General features: G+C 34.6%; 2 protein-coding genes across 2 annotated transcripts; one reads left to right on the top strand and one right to left on the bottom strand.

The window, feature by feature from the left end:
- LOC111055847 lies at positions 1-7,267 on the bottom strand. The gene is made up of 2 exons (XM_022343146.2): positions 6,982-7,267; positions 1-580 (listed from the first exon to the last, which is right to left on the bottom strand). The coding sequence occupies exons 1-2, from the start codon at positions 7,003-7,005 to the stop codon at positions 239-241; spliced, it is 366 nt and encodes a 121-aa protein (XP_022198838.1). The 5' UTR covers positions 7,006-7,267; the 3' UTR covers positions 1-238.
- A 61-nt stretch (positions 7,268-7,328) lies between these two features.
- Positions 7,329-17,250, top strand: LOC120349804. Its single transcript, XM_039420652.1, has 2 exons — positions 7,329-7,402; positions 15,820-17,250. The coding sequence occupies exon 2, from the start codon at positions 15,839-15,841 to the stop codon at positions 17,210-17,212; it is 1,374 nt and encodes a 457-aa protein (XP_039276586.1). The 5' UTR covers positions 7,329-7,402; positions 15,820-15,838; the 3' UTR covers positions 17,213-17,250.
- Positions 17,251-20,231: the final 2,981 nt, after the last annotated feature.

Here is a 20,231-nt window from a genome sequence, read left to right as displayed (position 1 = left end):
CATGGCAGTATAGAATTCATTATAATATTGAAAACAAAATGATGAGAGACTTGAAGGTTTTGATAAGTATTGATTGTTCCTAAATTGGTTCAATATTGGCTTACCAGTTTCATTTTACGGTGATTTAATCCAAATTCGAATCACATCATTGTATAATTTCAGCGAACACAATTTCGGTTCAATTTCAACTTTATGGTGATGGATTTCATGTTACGAATCACATATTTGGTCAAAATGTTCATCCCTGTTGTCCCCAACCTCTCATTCCCCAGGCGTTTCCCGGTTGACCATACACTCCGCCAGGATTAGGATAGAGGCCCACTGTCGGAGCCGGGTAGCTCATCGGCGGATATCCGGCTGCCGGGGCGAATGCGGCAGGGGGTGCGGGGTACGCAGCGACCCCGGTTCCGGCGCCCCACCCTCTTCGACCCCAAGCCGAGTGACTTTCAGCCGGGTGCAGATCTGGAACAGGCAGAGGTCGCACTTCCACCAGCCGGGGACTTAGCCACAGAGCTGTAAGAGGATCGACTTGCTGAGCGGTCACCATTGATGCTACACTAATGGCGAATAACGTGACAATCTGGAACAAACCGAAAAACAACATTCATTGAAATTAAATTTTATTCTGAACTAGCCGGCAGGCTCGCTTCGCTCGCCTTATCCGTTTAGCCAGGGGGCTCTGACTCCTGGAATCCCGCCTGAATCATCCAGAGATGAGAACGGCAGACTCGCTTCCCCGATTGCATTTTTCATCTGAGCTTGCTTCCTCCCATCAAATAAAATATTTTAGGATCGATTCAATCACCAGTTAACTGACACAACGCCGGAAAACAAAGGAGAAAGTCGATTTTGATCGTATATCGGAAAAAAGTTGAAGACCTTTAAGCATAAAATTTATAAAACATAGCTGAAAATATATGCCAAAATTGTACACTTTAGCTGAACCTATGTACCGAATTTGAAAATTTTCTCTCAATTAGTTCTTGTAAAAGCTGAGAAAACGCAGAAAAAACTGCTGTAAAACCACTCTTTATCGGGCGTATCTTTGGCTTATTTTGAAGTCCTCTCAAGATAAAATTTCTAGTTCCTGTAGCTGAACTTCTGTAGCAAAATATTTACTTCCGTCTACTCATTTGTTCACTATTCTAATATGGCAGCTCCAATATCAATTTTATATTGGGGAAAATACTATTTCTGAGCATTTCTTTTATTTTATTTTGAAGATTAAATATTCTGAGTATCTCCTTTCATTGTACAATGTCTACCAGTCGTTTACCAGTCTACCATGACAGCGCCAATATTCATTTTTTAATGCTAGAAAATACTGTTTCTGAGCTCTTTCAGGAACCGTCTGTACAATTTTCATACCAAGTTCAAATTTATTCATATCGTTATCTATTCATAAGTGCGCGTTTTCACAGAGATCGTTTTTCATTACCGTAATGAGCAGGTTGCATACCCACACTTCTACAGGCGCTGCTTTTATCATTTCATCCCACACTGAAGTCCACGTTATAATGGCAGTATTTGATTAGAATCTATGTTGCTATCCTTGTCTATCATTCGACAAAGCAGATAGCGCCATCCTTTTCCAACTCTGCAACGTTGCCAGATCGTTTTTCAACAATGTAGAAATTTATATAACAAAATATTCAACCTCGATTATCAAAATGTATTATTGAATCATTGGAAAATATATTCTCTTGACAAATAACATATAATTGATTATGTTAAACAAGAATCAACAGTTGAATTAGTTACAACAGTACATCAAATTTTATACCAGTATCAGCTTTCCTCTATAGAAGACAGTGGCAAGGCAGAGAATCGGCAACGCTGTCCTCCTATCTTTCTTCACTGCCATCCTAACGTTGACTTCATAGAAATATAGGATCAACTCAAGAATATGTCTCTCTTATAATTTATTGCAGTAAGGTAAAACAATTACTTCAATAATACAAATTGATTCAATTCCATCATTTTATTTTCATTATAATATTTATGATATCTCTATGATTATCATTGTAATATTGTGTGATAATTGAACAATAAATTTTGATTTGGTTTTTTAATGATGATCAGAAATAAAGAAGACTAGCAGGTAACCCGTGCTCCGCAAGGATCCAATTAAGAACTTGACAAACTGAAATCTTGAAGAATTTGAAATAGGCCTGCAACCAATCTCGGTAAATTAAGAATCTATATGCAAAATTTCAAGTAAATCAGTCCAGTAGTTCAGACGAAATGATGCGTCATTCGTGAATTTCCTATCCCGAACGTGTATAAGCCAATATTTATTTTATTTCGCCAAAATTACATAAATGTTACAAAACATGAATGATTTGGCACAGCCAGCAAAGTTAAACTTGTGCGCTAGCTTTGAGTTCATAAAGCAAACAGTACGAAGTAGCCTATAGCAATACTGAAAAATGGAAAAAAAAATATATACCTATGTAATAAATATTATAGTAATGCTTCTTATAAATAATACAATGATAAGAGTTGAATAATTTCGTGTAATAATAAATAATTCTATATAATACTTTATTATATTGTGAGTTAATTGAACCATAAATTTCTATTTGATTTTTTGATAATGATCACATATTTATTATAGAAGATCAAAAGAATAGAACTGGTCAATGTAGTTTTAAGTTGATCATTTGGCTGATGGATGCATGATGTTGGATTGCAGTGCATGATGCATGAATGTGTGAGTCCCCAAAAGGTCAAGGCGAAAGGTCAATATTATTGTGGACCGGATAGGAAAATCCCGGTCCTTGTTTACTATACTCTTGTGAACTAATCAACTTATCACAGGTAGCCTATTCTCCGCCTACGGCCATGTTTGTGGTGTGTGTGACTCCACTTCTTTTTATTCTATGCACTTTGATAATACTTGAAGAACCGGTTTTCTCAATAAGCTCTGTATTCTGATCAACTCGAGAACCTATTTATCATAGACACATGCGTGCTCACTTATTTATGCATTTTTCTCCTAGTGCATTTTTTATTATACATAAATGCAGAAAATATATGAAATTAATTATTCTTAAAGTTTTCTCTTTCACATGCTTCCTACTTTAGCCTGTCGCACTTTTCGATTTATTGTGATCTTCTTCTTCTTCTTCTTCTTCTTCTTCTTCTTCTTCTTCTTCTTCTTCTTCTTCTTCTTCTTCTTCTTCTTCTTCTTCTTCTTCTTCTTCTTCTTCTTCTTCTCTTCTTTTTCTTCTTCTTTTTCTTCTTCTTCTTCTTTTTCTTCTTTTTCTTCTTTTTCTTCTTCTTCTTCTTCTTCTTCTTCTTCTTCTTCTTCTTCTTCTTCTTCTTCTTCTTCTTCTTCTTTTTCTTCTTCTTCTTCTTCTTCTTCTTCTTCTTCTTAGTGATACCAGCCTCAGTTCATCTCCTCTCACATTTCCATCATAATCGTATTATTTGGTGAATTGCAATTATCACAATATCAGTTAGCTGTGAAGACGGAAATATGGAAGACAATAATAAACATTGTGATGAACAACAACTTGAAATTTAAAGAAAAAGACAAAAACCACAGATTTAATGAAAAAGACAACAATCTGCTATTTATTGTAGGTTATACAAGTATTCTGATATATGTTATGAAGAAGAAAAATACAAGTTATTAATTTTCACGGAGTGGATATTATAAGCTGAGGTATGTGAGGAGGTGTCATTTTTAGAGCATTATGATGTCAAATAAGGTGATGGACCTCTTATTTCGATACGGTACGACACTTGTTTTATTAAAGTTCATTTCTTTTTATAATGAAATTTACAAGTCATTTTTATCTCTTCTCACAAGAAAAATCAGGTTGTACCAAGGAACCTGGAATACTCATTGTATTCTAGGTACCGTACATCGTTGTACCAATCTGGATCAGCCATGAAGCCTTAAAAAAGAGACTCATACAGCTGCGCTGTATCAACTGCTGTAGTTGACATATTCATAACTTGCAGGTTTAAACTCCGCAAGGGTCTATTTTACAACTTGACAAACTGAAAACTTGACGTAATGAAATCTTGAAGAATTGAAAATAGGACTAAAGCAGTCCTCGTTTAATTAATAATTTATATGCAGAATTTCAAGTAAATCAGTCCATTAGTTCGGACGTGATGATGCGTTAAACATAATTCTCCTATCCCGTACGTGTATAAGCCAGTTCTATTCTTTATTATATTATAGACTTCACAATAATATACAGTAATAGACCCAGCTGTTAATACAGTCGTCGCTTAGGAATTGGACCTTTTTAAGCTGAATTCTCATGCAGTATGCTACGGTATATCAGTGACAGTGGAAATAATAGACCATACAAAATTACTTTTGACTTGGAGGAATATTCGGATCAGAGAAATTGAGGGAGATCAGCCAATTACAGCAATGAAATAGAGTCATAGGTAGAAACGCAGTTTCCAATTTGTTGATTACACTCAGTCGACTCAGTGCTTTCAGAGAGGAATCTTCGTAAGTGAATCATGAGCACTACTTGAACACTCACTAGAAATTAGAGAACGCCGGCCGGTTTAGAACGGTAACATCGCCGCCGCTGTATCACTACCTCTCTTCAAGTCAAAAGTAAGATTGTATAGATTATAATTCCTATGAGTTCTGATTGAAATATTCGCGCTCAGCCCGAATGAATTGAGAATTATCCAAAAATTAAAATTAAATTAATAATTATCCATAAATTAAAAATTATGTGAAACAATATTTTCACTGTTCCCTCTGTCACTGTTGTGTGAGAATCCAAGCAGTTTCGATATCCAATTCCTAAGCGACGACTGTACTAACAGCTATCTCTATTGCTGTATATTATTGTAAATTATATAATAATTGAATGTCGACTACTATAGCAGTTGAAACAGCGCGACTGTATCCGCCCGGTCACAAGTATTGAGAATTTTCCTATAGAAAGCCTCCAGAGTTTGAAGCCCTTCAACACACCAGTAAAATTATGAACAATAATAATTTCTATTGACATATTATATAGTAAGGTGATGTTATAATATAATTAATATCGGGGCACCGAGCTTTGCTCGTCATTTACTTATTGATAAACAGAACTCAATTCTTTAAAATGATTGGGGATGGACTAACAGGCACAGCCAAAAACTTTTTCTTCCCCGAATTTTTATTTATACACTATAAATATTCCAAAAAGTAGGTTATGTTCCATACAGTTAAAATTTTCAGTCCAAATATTTGAAAACATAAAATTTTAGAATTTAGATTGTTTACATACCAAATTGAATAACTAAATAACAATAAAAATAATCATTAACTTTGAATATTATAATATATACCATCTCATGTCAACAAATCAGATCACTTTATTTTGATCGAGTCAATTACCGTAAAATTTCTAGATTTCTCGCCAGATACGGTAAGCTAATTGATTACACAGCTGATCTCCCACACAGGCACACGCATCTTCTGTTATCGACAGACGACGAAATCATCATCTGTTTTTCCAAGGATGAATTATCCTTTTTATGTCCTTCAGCGAGATTTCCAAGGGATGAGACCTAGTGCAATCGATTGTTTATATCATAAACCTACTATGTTCCAAATTTCGTGAAAATCGTTAGAGCCGTTTTCGAGATCCGTTGAATATAAATAACCATATAACCTGATAGCCAGATAACCAGATATAAAAATAGAAAAATATAAACAGATATAGGCCTAGGTACAGAAATTGCTCGCCTAATAGGATAAGGAATATAAACTAGCCGTCAGGCTCGCTTCGCTCGCCATATCCGTCTAGCAAGGGGGCTCCGCCCCCTGGACCCCCGACTGGATCGTCCAAGAATGAGATCAGCAGGCTCGCTTCGCTCGCCTGCATTTTTCATTTGAGCATTTTTATCATATGTTAGGACAATCCAGTCGGGGTCCAGACTAAACGTCTGGCTAAACGGATATGGCGAGCGAAGCGAGCCTGAGGCTAGTAATATAATATTCCCAGGATTGAAGTAGCAGTGCCCAATCAATTTTTCCGCGATAAATGCATTTAAATCTTCAACTTGGTGCCAACCTAACAAAGTCAACTCAACTTAATGCCAACCTGACAAAATTATTAATTTAGTTGCCAGTTAACAACTGTTTCGAAGAGGTACTCTATCTAGATTATAGTTCCATAGTAACATATGATATGGAAATTTCAATTATAATTAAGAGATTGAAAGAAGAAGAATATACATGCTAAAAGACGAACTTTAAACCCTTTAAAACAACCCTTAGAGTTAAAATATTGCCAAAAGATTTCTTAGTGCCCCTCTAAAGGGCCAACTGAACATACCTACCAAATTTGAACGTTTTTGGTCCGGTAGATTTTTAGTTATGCGAGTGAGTGAGTGAGTGAGTGAGTCAGTCAGTCAGTCAGTCAGTCAGTCAGTCAGTCAGTCAGTCAGTCAGACAGTGAGTGAGTGCCATTTCGCATTTATATATATAGATAATCTGACTAGAAGTACGAAATCATATGTGAGAAATGAGAAACATGTTGACTACCCACCTTTCTGAATTATTGATATAATCATAGGGAAAAGATACCTAAAATTTTGAAAAATACCTAGCATTATTTTTCTCTGTTATGATATAGTATTCATATACGATATATCATACATCACTTGTCAGATTCCTCTCAAATAGTTCTAGGAGTTTTCAAGCACAGAATGAGGAGATTTGACAAACTTGAATAAAGTAATCAATAATTATACTTGTCATTAAACAAATAATTATACTTGAGGCACTAATTGATGTGAAGATTACATCATGTAAATTTGTTGATTGATTTTCAGAGAGCTATTATAATATAAATAAATACGGCAATATAATACAAATAGAGTTTTTCTTGAAGAGATTATCCAATGGAGTTGTGCTGTTTGATGTAGTTCTCACTCTTTGTTTAAAATTTATATTGGAAGCACTCACAGATATAAAAGTACATTTTAAATTTACAAAGCACTTACCAGAACCGAGGATTCAACCTGCATGGCTGCTGTTCGTGTTACACGGGACCGAAAGCTACAAGCTATGCTAATTCGTGAATCTAGTGAAGAAATCAGGAAAATGAGTAGAGGTGATATCTTTTATACTCCAAAAGCTCCTGTCTAGGAATAGGATAGATGATCCTAGAGGAAATGAATAGGAGAGAGACAAGGATAGATGATCCTAGTGGATACGAGAGAGAGAGGGTGGTGAGATTATGAGTGAGAGTACCTGTTATTAGGCCTAAAAGGTTGTTTTGGTTGAAGGTTGGACCTGCACTGCCCTTGGGGTCATTCAACTTTTCTCACTCTGCCACCACCAGAGCCGGAGTTCCAAGTTCAGAACGATCAACGATTGAAGACTCTTCTCATAAAAAATCCCGTGATCGAGATATTTGTTAAGGTAATTCTTTCCATTATTTTTATTTTATTTCTCCTACATCCATTGACAGATCTGATCACTATATTCAGGTAGGTACCGTATTTCTCACATGAAATGCAATATTACTAAGCACTGCATCAAATCGGATGAGAGAATGAAATTCTCGTGGTAAAAAAGTTTTACATACGAGTAGAAGACAGACAAGACAAATAAAATTATGAAATTATGCAGGAAGTACAATTAGGAAACAATTCTACCAGCAGTTCTGTGAACAGTAGACCTCGCGCTCAGTAAGTTACATTGACCTGTTGTTATGTTTTCTCAAAAATTAATAAATAATTTATCAATTTAGAATGTCTAGAAAAAAATCCTAAATAAACATAGAGCTTTCTGTCCTATCGTACCGTGACGTGTCGTCCCGGAATGTGAGTGTGAGCGCTGTTATCAGGTCTGGCTGCCGTCGATACGCCAATCCAATCAACCCAGAGAACATTCTGTGTTGTCATGTTGGCGAAAAATCGGTGTGCTGAAATTAACAAAATAAACTACCATAATGCTGAGTTCCTACAAACTTCATTTCTCACTTTTCGTGACTTTAGAAATCAATTCCTTTTCAATAATATTTTTTGTTGCGATTTTAATCATCAGATTAGAAAATAAAAATGTAAAAAAAAATGTTTTCTATCAATAACTCCAACTCCAAACTAGAATCATGGACTCAGCTTATGGAAAGAAAAAGTTACAACTGTAGACAACTGTCTACTAACGTTGATGGAAAGATACATTTTCAAGATGTTCAATGTTTTTGAACGGGTAGTATTATATAGTCCACTAGACAGCTGATTTATGATGAATAATAATTCTAAAGTCCGATTTTTACGGTAATATTGACGTTCAAAGGTGACTCCTTTTCCTTTTGTATTATCCTTAAAATGCAAAATTTCAAAAAACCGTATGTATAAGCCGACGCGAAATTCAAAAAGGAACATACCTGTCAAATTCCATGAAAATCTATTACCGCGTTTCGCCGTAAATGCGGAACATAATCATAGAAACATAAATATAAACAAAAATATAAGCATAGTATAAAGAGAAATGCAAAACCGTCGACTTGAATCTTAGACCTCACTTCGCTCGGTCAACTATCTTCTATCTATATAATAAAAGCGAAATGGCACTCACTCACTGACTGACTCACTCACTCGCACAACTAAAAATCTACCGGACCAAAAACGTTCAAATTTGGTTGGTATGTTCAGTTGGCCCTTTAAAGGCGCACTAAGAATGGATTATTTGGAAAAATTCCCAAAGATACGCCCAAAATCTGTGTTTTTCCAGCGGTTTTTAGCGTTTACTCAGCTTTGGCGAGAACAAATGAAGAGAAATTGTTCAAATTTCGTACAGAAGCATTTTGCAATAACGTCAAAGATAAGCCCAAGATTAGCGTTTTTCCAGCGTTTTATTTTGCTTTCTCTCAGACTTATCGAAAACAAATGAACAGAAATTGTTCAAATTTAGTACAGAAGCTCAGCTAGGTTGTAATAATGTTGTGTTAGAAGGATTTTGCAATAACGTCAAGGATACGCTCAAAATTAGCTTTTTTCCAGGGTTTTTTGCTTTTTCTCAGATTTATCGAGAACAAATGAACAGAAATTATTCAAATTTAGTGCAGAAGCTAAGCTAGAGTGTAATAATGTTGTGTTAGGAGGAATTTGAAATAACGCCAAAGATACGCCCAAAATAAGCGTTTCTCTCCGCTTTTCTGCTTTTTCTCACCTTTTTCAATAATTTATGGAAATATATTTAAAAAAATTCAATACACAGGCTTAGCTGAGGTGGAAGAATTTTGTTCGCCAAAGATACGCCGATATAGTAACAGGTGTTTTTACCAGCGTTTTTCTACGTTTTCTCAAATTTTCGATATCAAATTGACATAAAACGTTCAAATTCGGTACAGAGGTTCCGCTGAGGTCTACAAATTGAGATGCCTTCAATATTTCGCCTATGATATGCTCAAAACTGGCGTTTTTCAACGTTCTTCTAGATTATTAGCTTTCTCATTATCTTATCAACCGAAATTGTTAAAATTTGTTACACAAATCCGTCTGATTTTTCAGGTTTGGAGTAAGTAATGGCGGTGATAAATTGGAGGGTCTCTTTCCCCCAGTTTTTCATTGAGTTTTCAATGCATATTTCTTCATTTCTCAGGAAAATGTAAGACTCGAGAGAGTTGGAGAATGAATTATTTGTAAGTTCTCCACGTCAGTCCTATCTCAAATTTAAAAGGTTAGACTGGAGTACAATAATTCTCATCCCAAATCCCAAGGTTAGACTGGAGTACAATAATTCTCATCCCATCTCAAATCCCAACGAAGTTTTCCACCCTGCACTAAATAATTGAAATTAATCGGTGATTGAATCGAACGAGGAAGTACTTTGACTTTCTGATGGAATGAAGCATGCTCAAATAAAAAATGCAGGTGAGCGAAGCGAGGAAATGAGCTCATCTCATTTTCGGACGATCCAGTCGGGGGTCCGATATGGCGAGCGAAGCGAGCCTGACCGCTAGTTTCTAATAAACTTCGAAATCCCGTTGAGTAATATGAACGAAGTTGATAGCTAGTGATCAATATAGAATAGAATAGAATAGAATAGAATTGTTTATTGATCAACAAATATAACATAATATATATGGATCGTGTCAAGTTAAAAACTACAAATAAAAAATAAATAGGCTATAATAGGTACAGTCATGCCATGAGAAAATGTATTAAATTAGTCGCGACAATAATATGCATCAAATAGCAAAGTTTGAAACTTGAAGCTTACATTAATTTTTACAATACATTGTTGGAGAGTTGGAGAGCCCTCAAATAGCAAAAAAATGGATAAAAACCTATTATCTAAACAATTTCACACTTTCAAGAGTAGATATCTCGAGAACTGTTTGAAATATCACAAAACTCCACGAAAAAAAATCGTTGAGAATTTATCGAACTTCATTTTTGACAAGTTCGTCATGTTGGTTAAACAAACCAAAATTATAAGAGTGGAAGTGAAAAGCTAAAAATGTTATTCAAACCATCCTCATCCCTTTAGCACATGGGGCAGCAAAGGGGACTTTTGATTATGTTCTCCTTCCAACCCAACTCGTCAAAAAAAAAACACAAAAAAACTGCAGTGCAGTCAAATATAAAATTGTGTTCAAAACACTACCTCCAAATCCTTTGACAAAAATATGATCTATTGTTGCAATACTGGAGATTTCACACTCAACACTAAAACTGCTGCAACAGTCATAGAGTAATGCGTAAAAGTGTGAAATTACACCTCAAATTAAAGAGAATTTGATGCTCTATACACTCATAATCAGCATTGGCTTTTCATGTTAAAAAAAAAACAAAAATAGGTAGCAAAAAAATTGGAAGCTTAATAGGTTTTTTCACAAATGTCACACCTTCAAGATAGGATATTTCGAAAACTATAGAAGTAATAGAAAAATTAGTAGGGTGAATAATGTAGGGAATTTTTAAGCTTCAATTTTGTAGGAAATAATCATGTCCGTAAGATGCATAGTTTTAGAAATCATTTAGTTATGCGAGAAACCAAAAATGGTACCTTTGAACCACCCCCACACCCTTAGCACAGGGGGTAGGAGTTAATACTTTTGATATGTTCACCTCCTTACCACTCTTAACAGAACTGCGGGGTTAAACATTGCCTTCCAAACGTCCAAACGTTTTTATCCATAGCCCGCCCTTGACTTGACTATGAAAAACCGGAACCAGTGTTAAAACCGAGTACACTGAGCTTACCTCGACTGTATCCCAGAACTCTCTCAAACTGTCGTTAAATTAATGTTAACTGTCATTAAATATGAACTGTGGTTGAATATGAACTGTTGTTTGATATTAACTGGCGTTAAATACTAACTGTTGTTGAATGTTAACTACCGTTGAATATCAACTGCTGTTAAATGTTAACTGTCGTTAAATATTTACTGCGGTTAAGTATTAACTGTTGTTAGTTGTTAACTGCCGTTAAATAAGACCGGTTAAATGTCGTTAAATGTTAACTGTTATTTAATGTTAACTGTCGATAAATATTAAATATTAACTGTCGTTAGATTAACTGTTGTTGAATATTAACTAACCATTTCTATTTAATAAAATACAAATGTCTTTAATCTGGAATTTAGATAGTATTTCACCCAATAAAAAATCTGGTGTGGTACACTCACACAACTTTCCTTGCTCATATTTGAAACTACGATCAGACTTCTGTATATGTGTATATATAATTGTTTTCAGAGTACTTTTTCCTTTGTGTGAATTGTGAAACTTGATGATTTTTTCAGTCCTCATTTTTTCAAAGTCGTCAAAACAGCTGTTCTACAGATGAAATATCTCGACTATGTATTCTTTTTATGAACTGCGCTACCTACCTCATGCACGAGAAGGAGGTTACTAAGTACATTTATCAAGGATTGGGTGGACCCCCCATTAGTTTCCCAGAAAGAAGACTCATGCCAGTTGATAGAACTGATAAATAACTATACAGGTATGAATTTGAAAAGAATCGGTCAAGTTATTTTTGAGAAAATCGTGAAAAACATGGTTTTATCCGCCATTTTTTTTCAATAATATTACGGAGCTCCTGCAATTTTCTCAGAAATGAGACTCATGTCAGTTGATACGGCTTATGAATAGCTATCCATGGTATAAATTTGAAGAAAATCGTTTGAGCCGTTTTCGAGAAAACCGTGAAAAACATGGTTTTTTAGTCATTATCCGCCATTTTTCTCAAGAATATTACGGAGCTCCTGGAGTATTCCCAGTAATGAGACTCATGTCAGTTGATAGGGCTTATGAATAGCTATCCATGGTATAAATTTGAAGAAAATCGTTCGAGCCGTTTTCGAGAAAACCGTGAAAAACATGGTTTTTTAGTCATTATCCGCCATTTTTCTCAAGAATATTACGGAGTTCCTGGAGTTTTCTCAGAAATGAGGCTCATGTCAGTTGATAGGGCTTATAAATAGCTATCCATGGTATAGATTTGAAGAGAATCGTTGGAGCCGTTCTCAAGAAAACCGTGAAAAACATGGTTTTTTAGTCATTATCCGCCATTTTTCTCAAGAATATTACGGAGCTCCTGGAATTTTCCCAGAAATGAGACTCATGTCAGTTGATAGGGATTATGAATCCATTGTATAAATTTGAAGAAAATCGTTTGAGCCGTTTTCGAGAAAACCGTGAAAAACATGGTTTTTTAGTAATTATCCGCCATTTTTCTCAAGAATATTACGGAGCTCCTGGAGTTTTCCCAGAAATGAGGCTCATGTCAGTTGATAGGGCTTATAAATAGCTATCCATGGTATAAATTTGAAGAGAATCGTTAGAGCCGTTCTCAAGAAAACCGTGAAAAACATGGTTTTTTAGTCATTATCCGCCATTTTTCTCAAGAATATTACGGAGCTCCTGGAATTTTCCCAGAAATGAGACTCATGTCAGTTGATAGGGCTTATAAATAGCTAACCATGATATAAATTTGAAGAAAATCGTTGGAGCCGTTTTCGAGAAAAACGTAAAAAACATGTTTTTTTAGTAATTATCCGCCATTTTTCCCGCCATCTTTTATTGAATTTTATTGAATTTCTTACTGTCGGATCCTTATGGTATAAGGAACTTAAGTTTAAAATTTCAAGTCAATCGGTTAATTAGGAATGGAGTTATCGTGTTCACAGACATACACACACACACACACACACACACACACACACACACACACACACACACACCACACACACACACACACACACACACACCACACACACACACACACACACACCACACACACACACACACAACACACACACACACACACACACAACACACACACACACCACACACACACACACAGACCAACACCCAAAAATCAAATTAAGGAATTAAGGAATCAAGGTACCTTAATTTTTTCTTGGAAAGCAATAACTTACTTTCCTTACCTATGTAATAGGGCAAGGAAAGTAAAAATCGATACAGTAACAAAAGTTAGAGAGCATACATTTAAAAGCTAGTAGAAACTACTATGATTCTAGGAAAAATAACCCCTTGGTCATGGTGGCTCATATATTGGACCTAGAATCTATTTTAGGTACCTACATTGTATTGGACGATGCTTTGAAGAGAGATTGATAATGAAATTTCCTTTACCTACCAACTTTTCAATGTGTTTATCCCATGTTAGGTGTGCAACAAGTGTACTATTCAGGCATACTGTACAGTATAGGATACGATGTTTTCTAATGCTCTGATCAGTGCTGGCATCTGTAGGTGGAACTGAGAAGCAGTTTTGCCTGATTCAAAATCACTATGCATTTGTATCCTCGCCAACCTCACCGACTTACAACTCTTTTATGAATAATAAAACTCTCACATGGCTAATAAAATTCAAGTAGTATTTTTTCATCCATATAAAATATGTATAAAGTGTTTTTCAAACACTCTGCATCAATTATTTTCTTTTGAATATATTCTGGGTACAGCTTTAAAGAATCGTACAATAATATTGTATTGGACAGTATGACCAATACCTACTATTACTTATTACTATTAAGTAATAGTAGGTATTGGTATGACTGAATGGTGGAGCTTGCCTATAGAAACTTTGTGTAGACAATATGATAGATGTTTGGTTTCTGGTGATGCAAGAATATATTATTTATTATCAAATAAATATTGATAATGGATTATGATGGACTTGATAGTTTATTACTGTTTATGGAGAATTCTGATATTGAGTACTGGGCACATCGTCTCTGCAAGACTCTCCCACTCCCTATATTTAGGAGGTCCTGACTCTCCTCACCCCACACAATCTTTATAAAAAAAATATAACAGGTGATACTATCAGTAGGGATGAGTCAGCTGTTATCACTAAGTGGCTTGTAAATAACACTGTCACATTGGGTCTAATTTCGTAAGGCTCTGCCGTTCTGGGAAGAAAGATACCTGTCATATAGATAGGATAAAACATCAAAATCATCCTTTACTAGTAGTTCTGCGAACAGTAGACCTCATGCTCAGTAAGTTACATTGATCTGTTGTTTTGTTTTCTCAAAAATTAATAAATAATTTATCAATTTAAAATGTCTAGAACTAGTAGTTCTGTGAACAGTAGACCTCACGCAGTATTCTCATCCACAAGTGCCTGATTGAAACTATAGGCCTTATGGAAATACAGCAATAGACTGGCTTCTCCACACATCTGTGTAATCACTTGTCAGCTGATTTATGATTAGTAATTTTCCATAGTCTGATTTTTACTCTAATATTGGAGTATAAAGGAGGCTCCTTTTTCCTTTATATTATCCTTGAAATGCAAAATTTCTAAAAACCTTGTATATACGTCGACGCGCAATTAAAAGAGGAACATACCTGTCAAATTTCATGAAAATCTATTACCGCGGTTCGCCGTAAATGCGCAACATATAAACATTTAAACATTAAGAGAAATGCCAAACCGTCGACTTGAATCTAAGACCTCACTTCGCTCGGTCAATAATTCGAAATCATATAAATATTGCACTGAATTTTTGTTTATCAGTATTAGACTGATTTTTCTAGATGTGTGAGCATAATAAGGGAATATCAAGATTACTATCTCAAAATTATGGATTTTATTGTATTACCCTTGAGTCATGGTGTCCAATATATTGAAGGATCCCTATTTCGGGAACCAGGAATGCTATCAACTTGTAACTTAGGTCAAAAAAAATGTATATTTGGAATGTGCATTAAAAAAAATTTTTGCTGACAGATAAAAAAGCGTGACCGAAAGGTCATGTTATGTCGTCATCAATTAGTTGTGGGGCCTGAAGTAGTATTGGGTATTGGTGTGGCGCACTCACACAACTCTCCTTGCCGCTATGAAAATTTCCATTATAATTTAAAATCAATTAGCTGACAAAATCAATTATGCTATCCGTTCCAGTCAATGATTTAATAGAATCAACCAAGTTATCTAGAATAATCGTGTATAGGTCTACCAGGTATTAGAGCGATTTTTCGCTCAAGTTCGTTTTTGAAATTCACTCATAAAAAGGCAAAAGATTTTTTATTCGACTTCGAAGTGGAACCAGAAATTCACACATAAATAAACCTTAAATTGACCATAAAATTTACAATATTAACAATAATTCAGTCGAAATATTAACAAAATATGGCGTTAGCAAAGACAATCACTGCAGAAAACCAGATCATTCCAGATATAGTGAGGTCCACGATATAATGGCAGTGGAGAAAGACAGGAGAACAGCGTTCCCGATTCTCTGCCTTGCCAGTGCCTTCTACAGCTGATACCGGAATATCTAATGTAATATCAACTGATCATTCTTGTTGAAAATAATCTAGGATATGGGTGATTTATGTTGACAGGTCTTCGCGAAGTTCCCTGATGATGGATTTTGTTGCCTCTCTTCCGCCGGAAGTGACTGAGGAGATTTTTTCGTACCTGTCAGTGCGAGACCTGATGGTTTGTGAGGCAGTCTGCAGAGGTTGGCGTTTAGCTGCCAAAAATCTGCGACTTTGGAAAAAACAGGAGGATAAGTTTGAAAAATGGTTGCTACCCAACTCAATGTGTGATATTATTCCTGGTAGTTTTCACGATACGTCTCACAGCCTAGCTGCATTATTGCCCGAAGATGATTCACAATTCAACAGGTTGAAATTTTTCCTATGCCAACGAAACTTTCTGAAACATAACTGGTCACATGGTATCTATACTAAAAACACGCTCCGGGTGAAAGATTTTTTCCAATATATTGAGATTGATGTATTTTATCCATCCAAGTCTCCTTATGATTGCCAATTCTACCCATTTGTTGGGTTGTTTAAGGATGATTCGTATGCTTTTTTATTGATGCGTCTCGATGATAAACCGAAAATTGTTGGCACATTATGCACAATAGAGAGTCGGCACAGTATTGATAGAATATGTGTAATGAGGGACTGTTTAGTATGGTTCAGTGGATTAGAAGTCAAATACTTCAGTCTTACTGTTGATTTTGATAAATCAGAGGTGTGTAGTCTTGGAAACTTTGAAGTTGAAGATGAAGATTGTGTGAGGATGCTGACTATGGATTCGTGTAGTATAGTTGCTGCAGTCTGTTCGACGGCCAGAGTTTGGTGCAAAAAGACTCTCTCTTTGAGGTTTGACATAGATCCAGATCCACATGAGTTCAATGAACTCGAAATTCATTTGACTAATTGCTGGTTATATGACGGATATCTTATACTCGTTTATCATTCAATCCTCAAATTCTACAACATACAAAATGACATTCCTATTCTTGAGAATCAATTTTGTGTTTCTGGTTGTATTGATCATATTCATTGTAACAATGGTACGGTTTTTCTACGTTACTTCGATCAAGGCTTCAAAGTGATTGAAGTGCGCAATAAAAAAACCCTCTCAATCAAATTCAGTCGTTCAAGTAAACATGAACTTCTGTATTATTTGACTCATGAGGCAGGTAACGAGTATATTTCATTTGGAAATTTTCATACTCGTAAAATTGAACTGCGAAAAATTTCCAAGTCTGAGTACTATAATTTAACTAATTTCAATGATGCACCAAACTATGTTTTTGATAGTATTGCATTAATACGCGGCAAAAGATCATTGGAAGTTTGGGATTGGAGAGAGCGCACCAATCTGTACAATGTTGACAGCATGGATATGCATAACGCGTTAATTGTTCACGTCAGTACAGCTAGGGTGGTAATAGTGGGCAGTTTTTGTGAATTCCAAATTTATTCATTCAGCTGATTGCTGTTGTAACAGTCGTCTACACCTTTTCAAATTGTATTCGAAAAAGTATGCTGTGCTACCAAATTCTCCTAATTCGGTTGGATAGCATTTCTCACCTATTAACCTAATGAAAGTTATCGGCTCCAACGTAATAGATTCTTGATAAACTATGAATGGATCTATCGCCTATGAATGAGAAATCCAGTTTTCAGAGCAAATCAACTTATAATCTTCAGTAGAATTTTGGCAATATACTACACAAATACACAAAGAACAATATCTTACACACTTAAGCATCTAAAGTCACTACAAGCTAAATACTTATCCAGTTTATATAGTTGAAAAAACAATGGCTATAGGCTTGTATACACAAGAAACAAATTATAGACAAAATAGAACACTATAAACTGTTCAAAACTCAATTTAAAACATTAAAAATTCACTTAAACAGAAAAATATTCAGAGAGCACTAAATTAGAACACACACAGCCAGCCATCATGTTTAGAGAAGAAACAGGAAAAGCCAAGCTACAAGGAACAGAGCAAAGCTTTGTAGACACCTTAAACCAGTGTCAATGTCATGGACACGTCACCAAAAAATTATAATTACAAGTTTAGAATTACATTTTATATTTGTTCTCAATAAAACTTTATTTTGAAACTATTATTTTAAATTTTTATATATCATCTCTATTTAAATAATCCATTTCTCTATTAATTCTGTCAACTCAGCCTCGGTGACACCATGGAACATGCACACAATCATTTACGATAATTCTCAGTCAAAAAGTTGTCCATATATCGATTACTCTGATATTTTCTATAAAGTTTAGATCTCGAATTGAAGATTTGATTCCAATCGAGAAAAATGTAATATTACAAGTATCAATTTAATTTGAGAAGATAGGCCTATCAGTTTATTTTAGAAAGGTATTTTGTAATTTTTTTATTCAATAATATTTTTCCTCTCCCTAGTATTTCGATAATGTACTTATTGTATAAATGAATAAAGAATTATTGAGAAAAAATCAGATGTAAATTAGAATTTATCAATTGAAAATTAGAAAACTATCCATTGCATCGATCATGTTTATCCTACCTTATCATCAACACTACACTGCACCTAATTTTAGGAGATATCGATCCTGTATTCTCAATTTGTGAACAAGAGCGGTTGAGTTATTAATTTGATTACTGAATATTACAACTGACATCTTTTCAATTACAAATATTATCATTATGTCAAATTAAAATGATACTTTATCAAATACAATTCACAACTCTCAATAAATTATTACAAGTGATAAAGTCTCAAATCCAACTGACTGTTCTCATTTACATCTGACATTCTCTCAAATAAAAATAAATATTCCCAATTGAAATTGTTACTTTCTCAAATACAATTGAAAAATGTGTAGGCCAAGCTACTAGTCGTCGCGCGATTTTTCAAAAAGATTCTGCTCCTTTCTACAGAGTGGTTTTTTAGTCCTGTTGCTCTATTTTAAGTATGTGGTATTTATTTCTAAAAGAGGAAATTTATATGTCGTACAAAGTTGATAGCCCTACTCAATGACACGGTATATACAGAGTAGTTCGAGATGATTATCTTTGAGCGGTGTAACACTCTGTGTAGATTCCAGTCGTCTTATGAACAGAATGACTATCACCATACAACAAGAAGCACATGGAGTGAAAAACGTCAAAGCGTGCATAATTCCAATGGGTGGACATTTCATATAATAATCTTATTAAATAAATATTGATTTTTTTGTATATAGCAGCTATAAGTTACATTTCTATTAAAAACAAATTACTGTTCTATAAATTGATTAAAAACCGGGTAACAGGACTGAAAACCACTTCGTACAAGTATTTTCAAAATAAATGTTCATTTTCAAAAATTTAATTCTTTCTGATCATATGAATAGTGCTTTTTCAAGTTTTGCAAAGCCATATCTCAAATAAAGCGAAACTGTGCCTTTTTCACTAATTTTCAATTAATCATTGATATAATAGAATGTAATTATAGTAATATAATCAAATTTCCTGACTGATAGAGTGCAACCTTTCTAATTCCAAACTCATACAAGTGTTGGAAGATTTCGACGAAATTTCTAATACACATTTAGATTTATTATAATTCTATATAGGAAAAGCTTGGATAAAAATTTAAATCATTAAGAATAATTTATCTTTCAATCAATAAGTTCGAATTATTTTTCAATATTATTAGAAATTTTACATAGGTACAACTTTGTTTCCTAATTTGGTATCAACAATGCATATTTTAAATTTATTTAGCCATCTTTCCTAATTTTGTATCAATGATGAATAACTGCAATTATTATCTATAAAATTGCATCTTCTTGGAATAGGATAAGTTCTATACGATTCATGAGTTGTTGTTCTGTATTAATACAATACATTCAATGTGCTCAGAGGGGCAGTTGATTATTTTTGATACAGAATAAAGATCTAAGCTTAGTCGAATATTTATCTTCATAAAATTTGTGTTTTTTTCTTAAATGTATGTCGTTTTTATCGTATTCGTATTTTTCATGTATTTATGGGGTTGGGCTATCAATGTTAACTTGAAAATAAATCATACATAATGTTTGAATTTCAAATTATTCTGATTTGAAGTTATTGTGACAGAGTTAATGGTCAGAATTAAGTATAGGTGTTGGAATGCTGCTCCCAACGAAAGTGATAAAGTCATTATCGCTTATACTAAAGTCCAGTTTAAAACAGTAGTCCAGACTATAAACAGTAGGAAACAAAGTTTTCCGCGTTTTTAGAGAGATTTTTCTTATCATTTTTGGTATCAACTTATTCTAAGTGAGTCACGTGATGTCCTATTCTTTGTTCATTGATCCAACCTAACAGCAATCAACAATAATACATGCTGCAACTTGGACCAACTTACTACAGTCAACCGCGGGAAAATAATCCGATGAAAATTGGAACGGCTGAGTACCTCCTCACGCCCCACCCACTGCACACATTGACGTTGCCATTCGTCAGGTATATTGAACAA

This window comes from Nilaparvata lugens, chromosome 2 (genome assembly GCF_014356525.2).
Source record: "Nilaparvata lugens isolate BPH chromosome 2, ASM1435652v1, whole genome shotgun sequence".
NCBI classification, from domain to species: Eukaryota; Metazoa; Arthropoda; class Insecta; order Hemiptera; family Delphacidae; genus Nilaparvata; species Nilaparvata lugens.
This window is presented reverse-complemented; position numbering and strand designations above follow the sequence as displayed.

What these genes read in the sequence shown, in the direction of transcription:
- LOC111055847 (XM_022343146.2), bottom strand. Translation starts at nt 7,005, where the DNA reads ATGCAGGTTGAATCCTCGGTTCTG. An exon ending in AGGTTGAATCCTCGGTTCTG is followed by an intron (nt 581 to 6,981) that starts GTAAGTGCTTTG and finishes GGTTTGTTCCAG; the next exon opens with ATTGTCACGTTATTCGCCAT.
- LOC120349804 (XM_039420652.1), top strand. Translation starts at nt 15,839, where the DNA reads ATGATGGATTTTGTTGCCTCTCTTCCGCCGGAAGTGACTGAGGAGATT.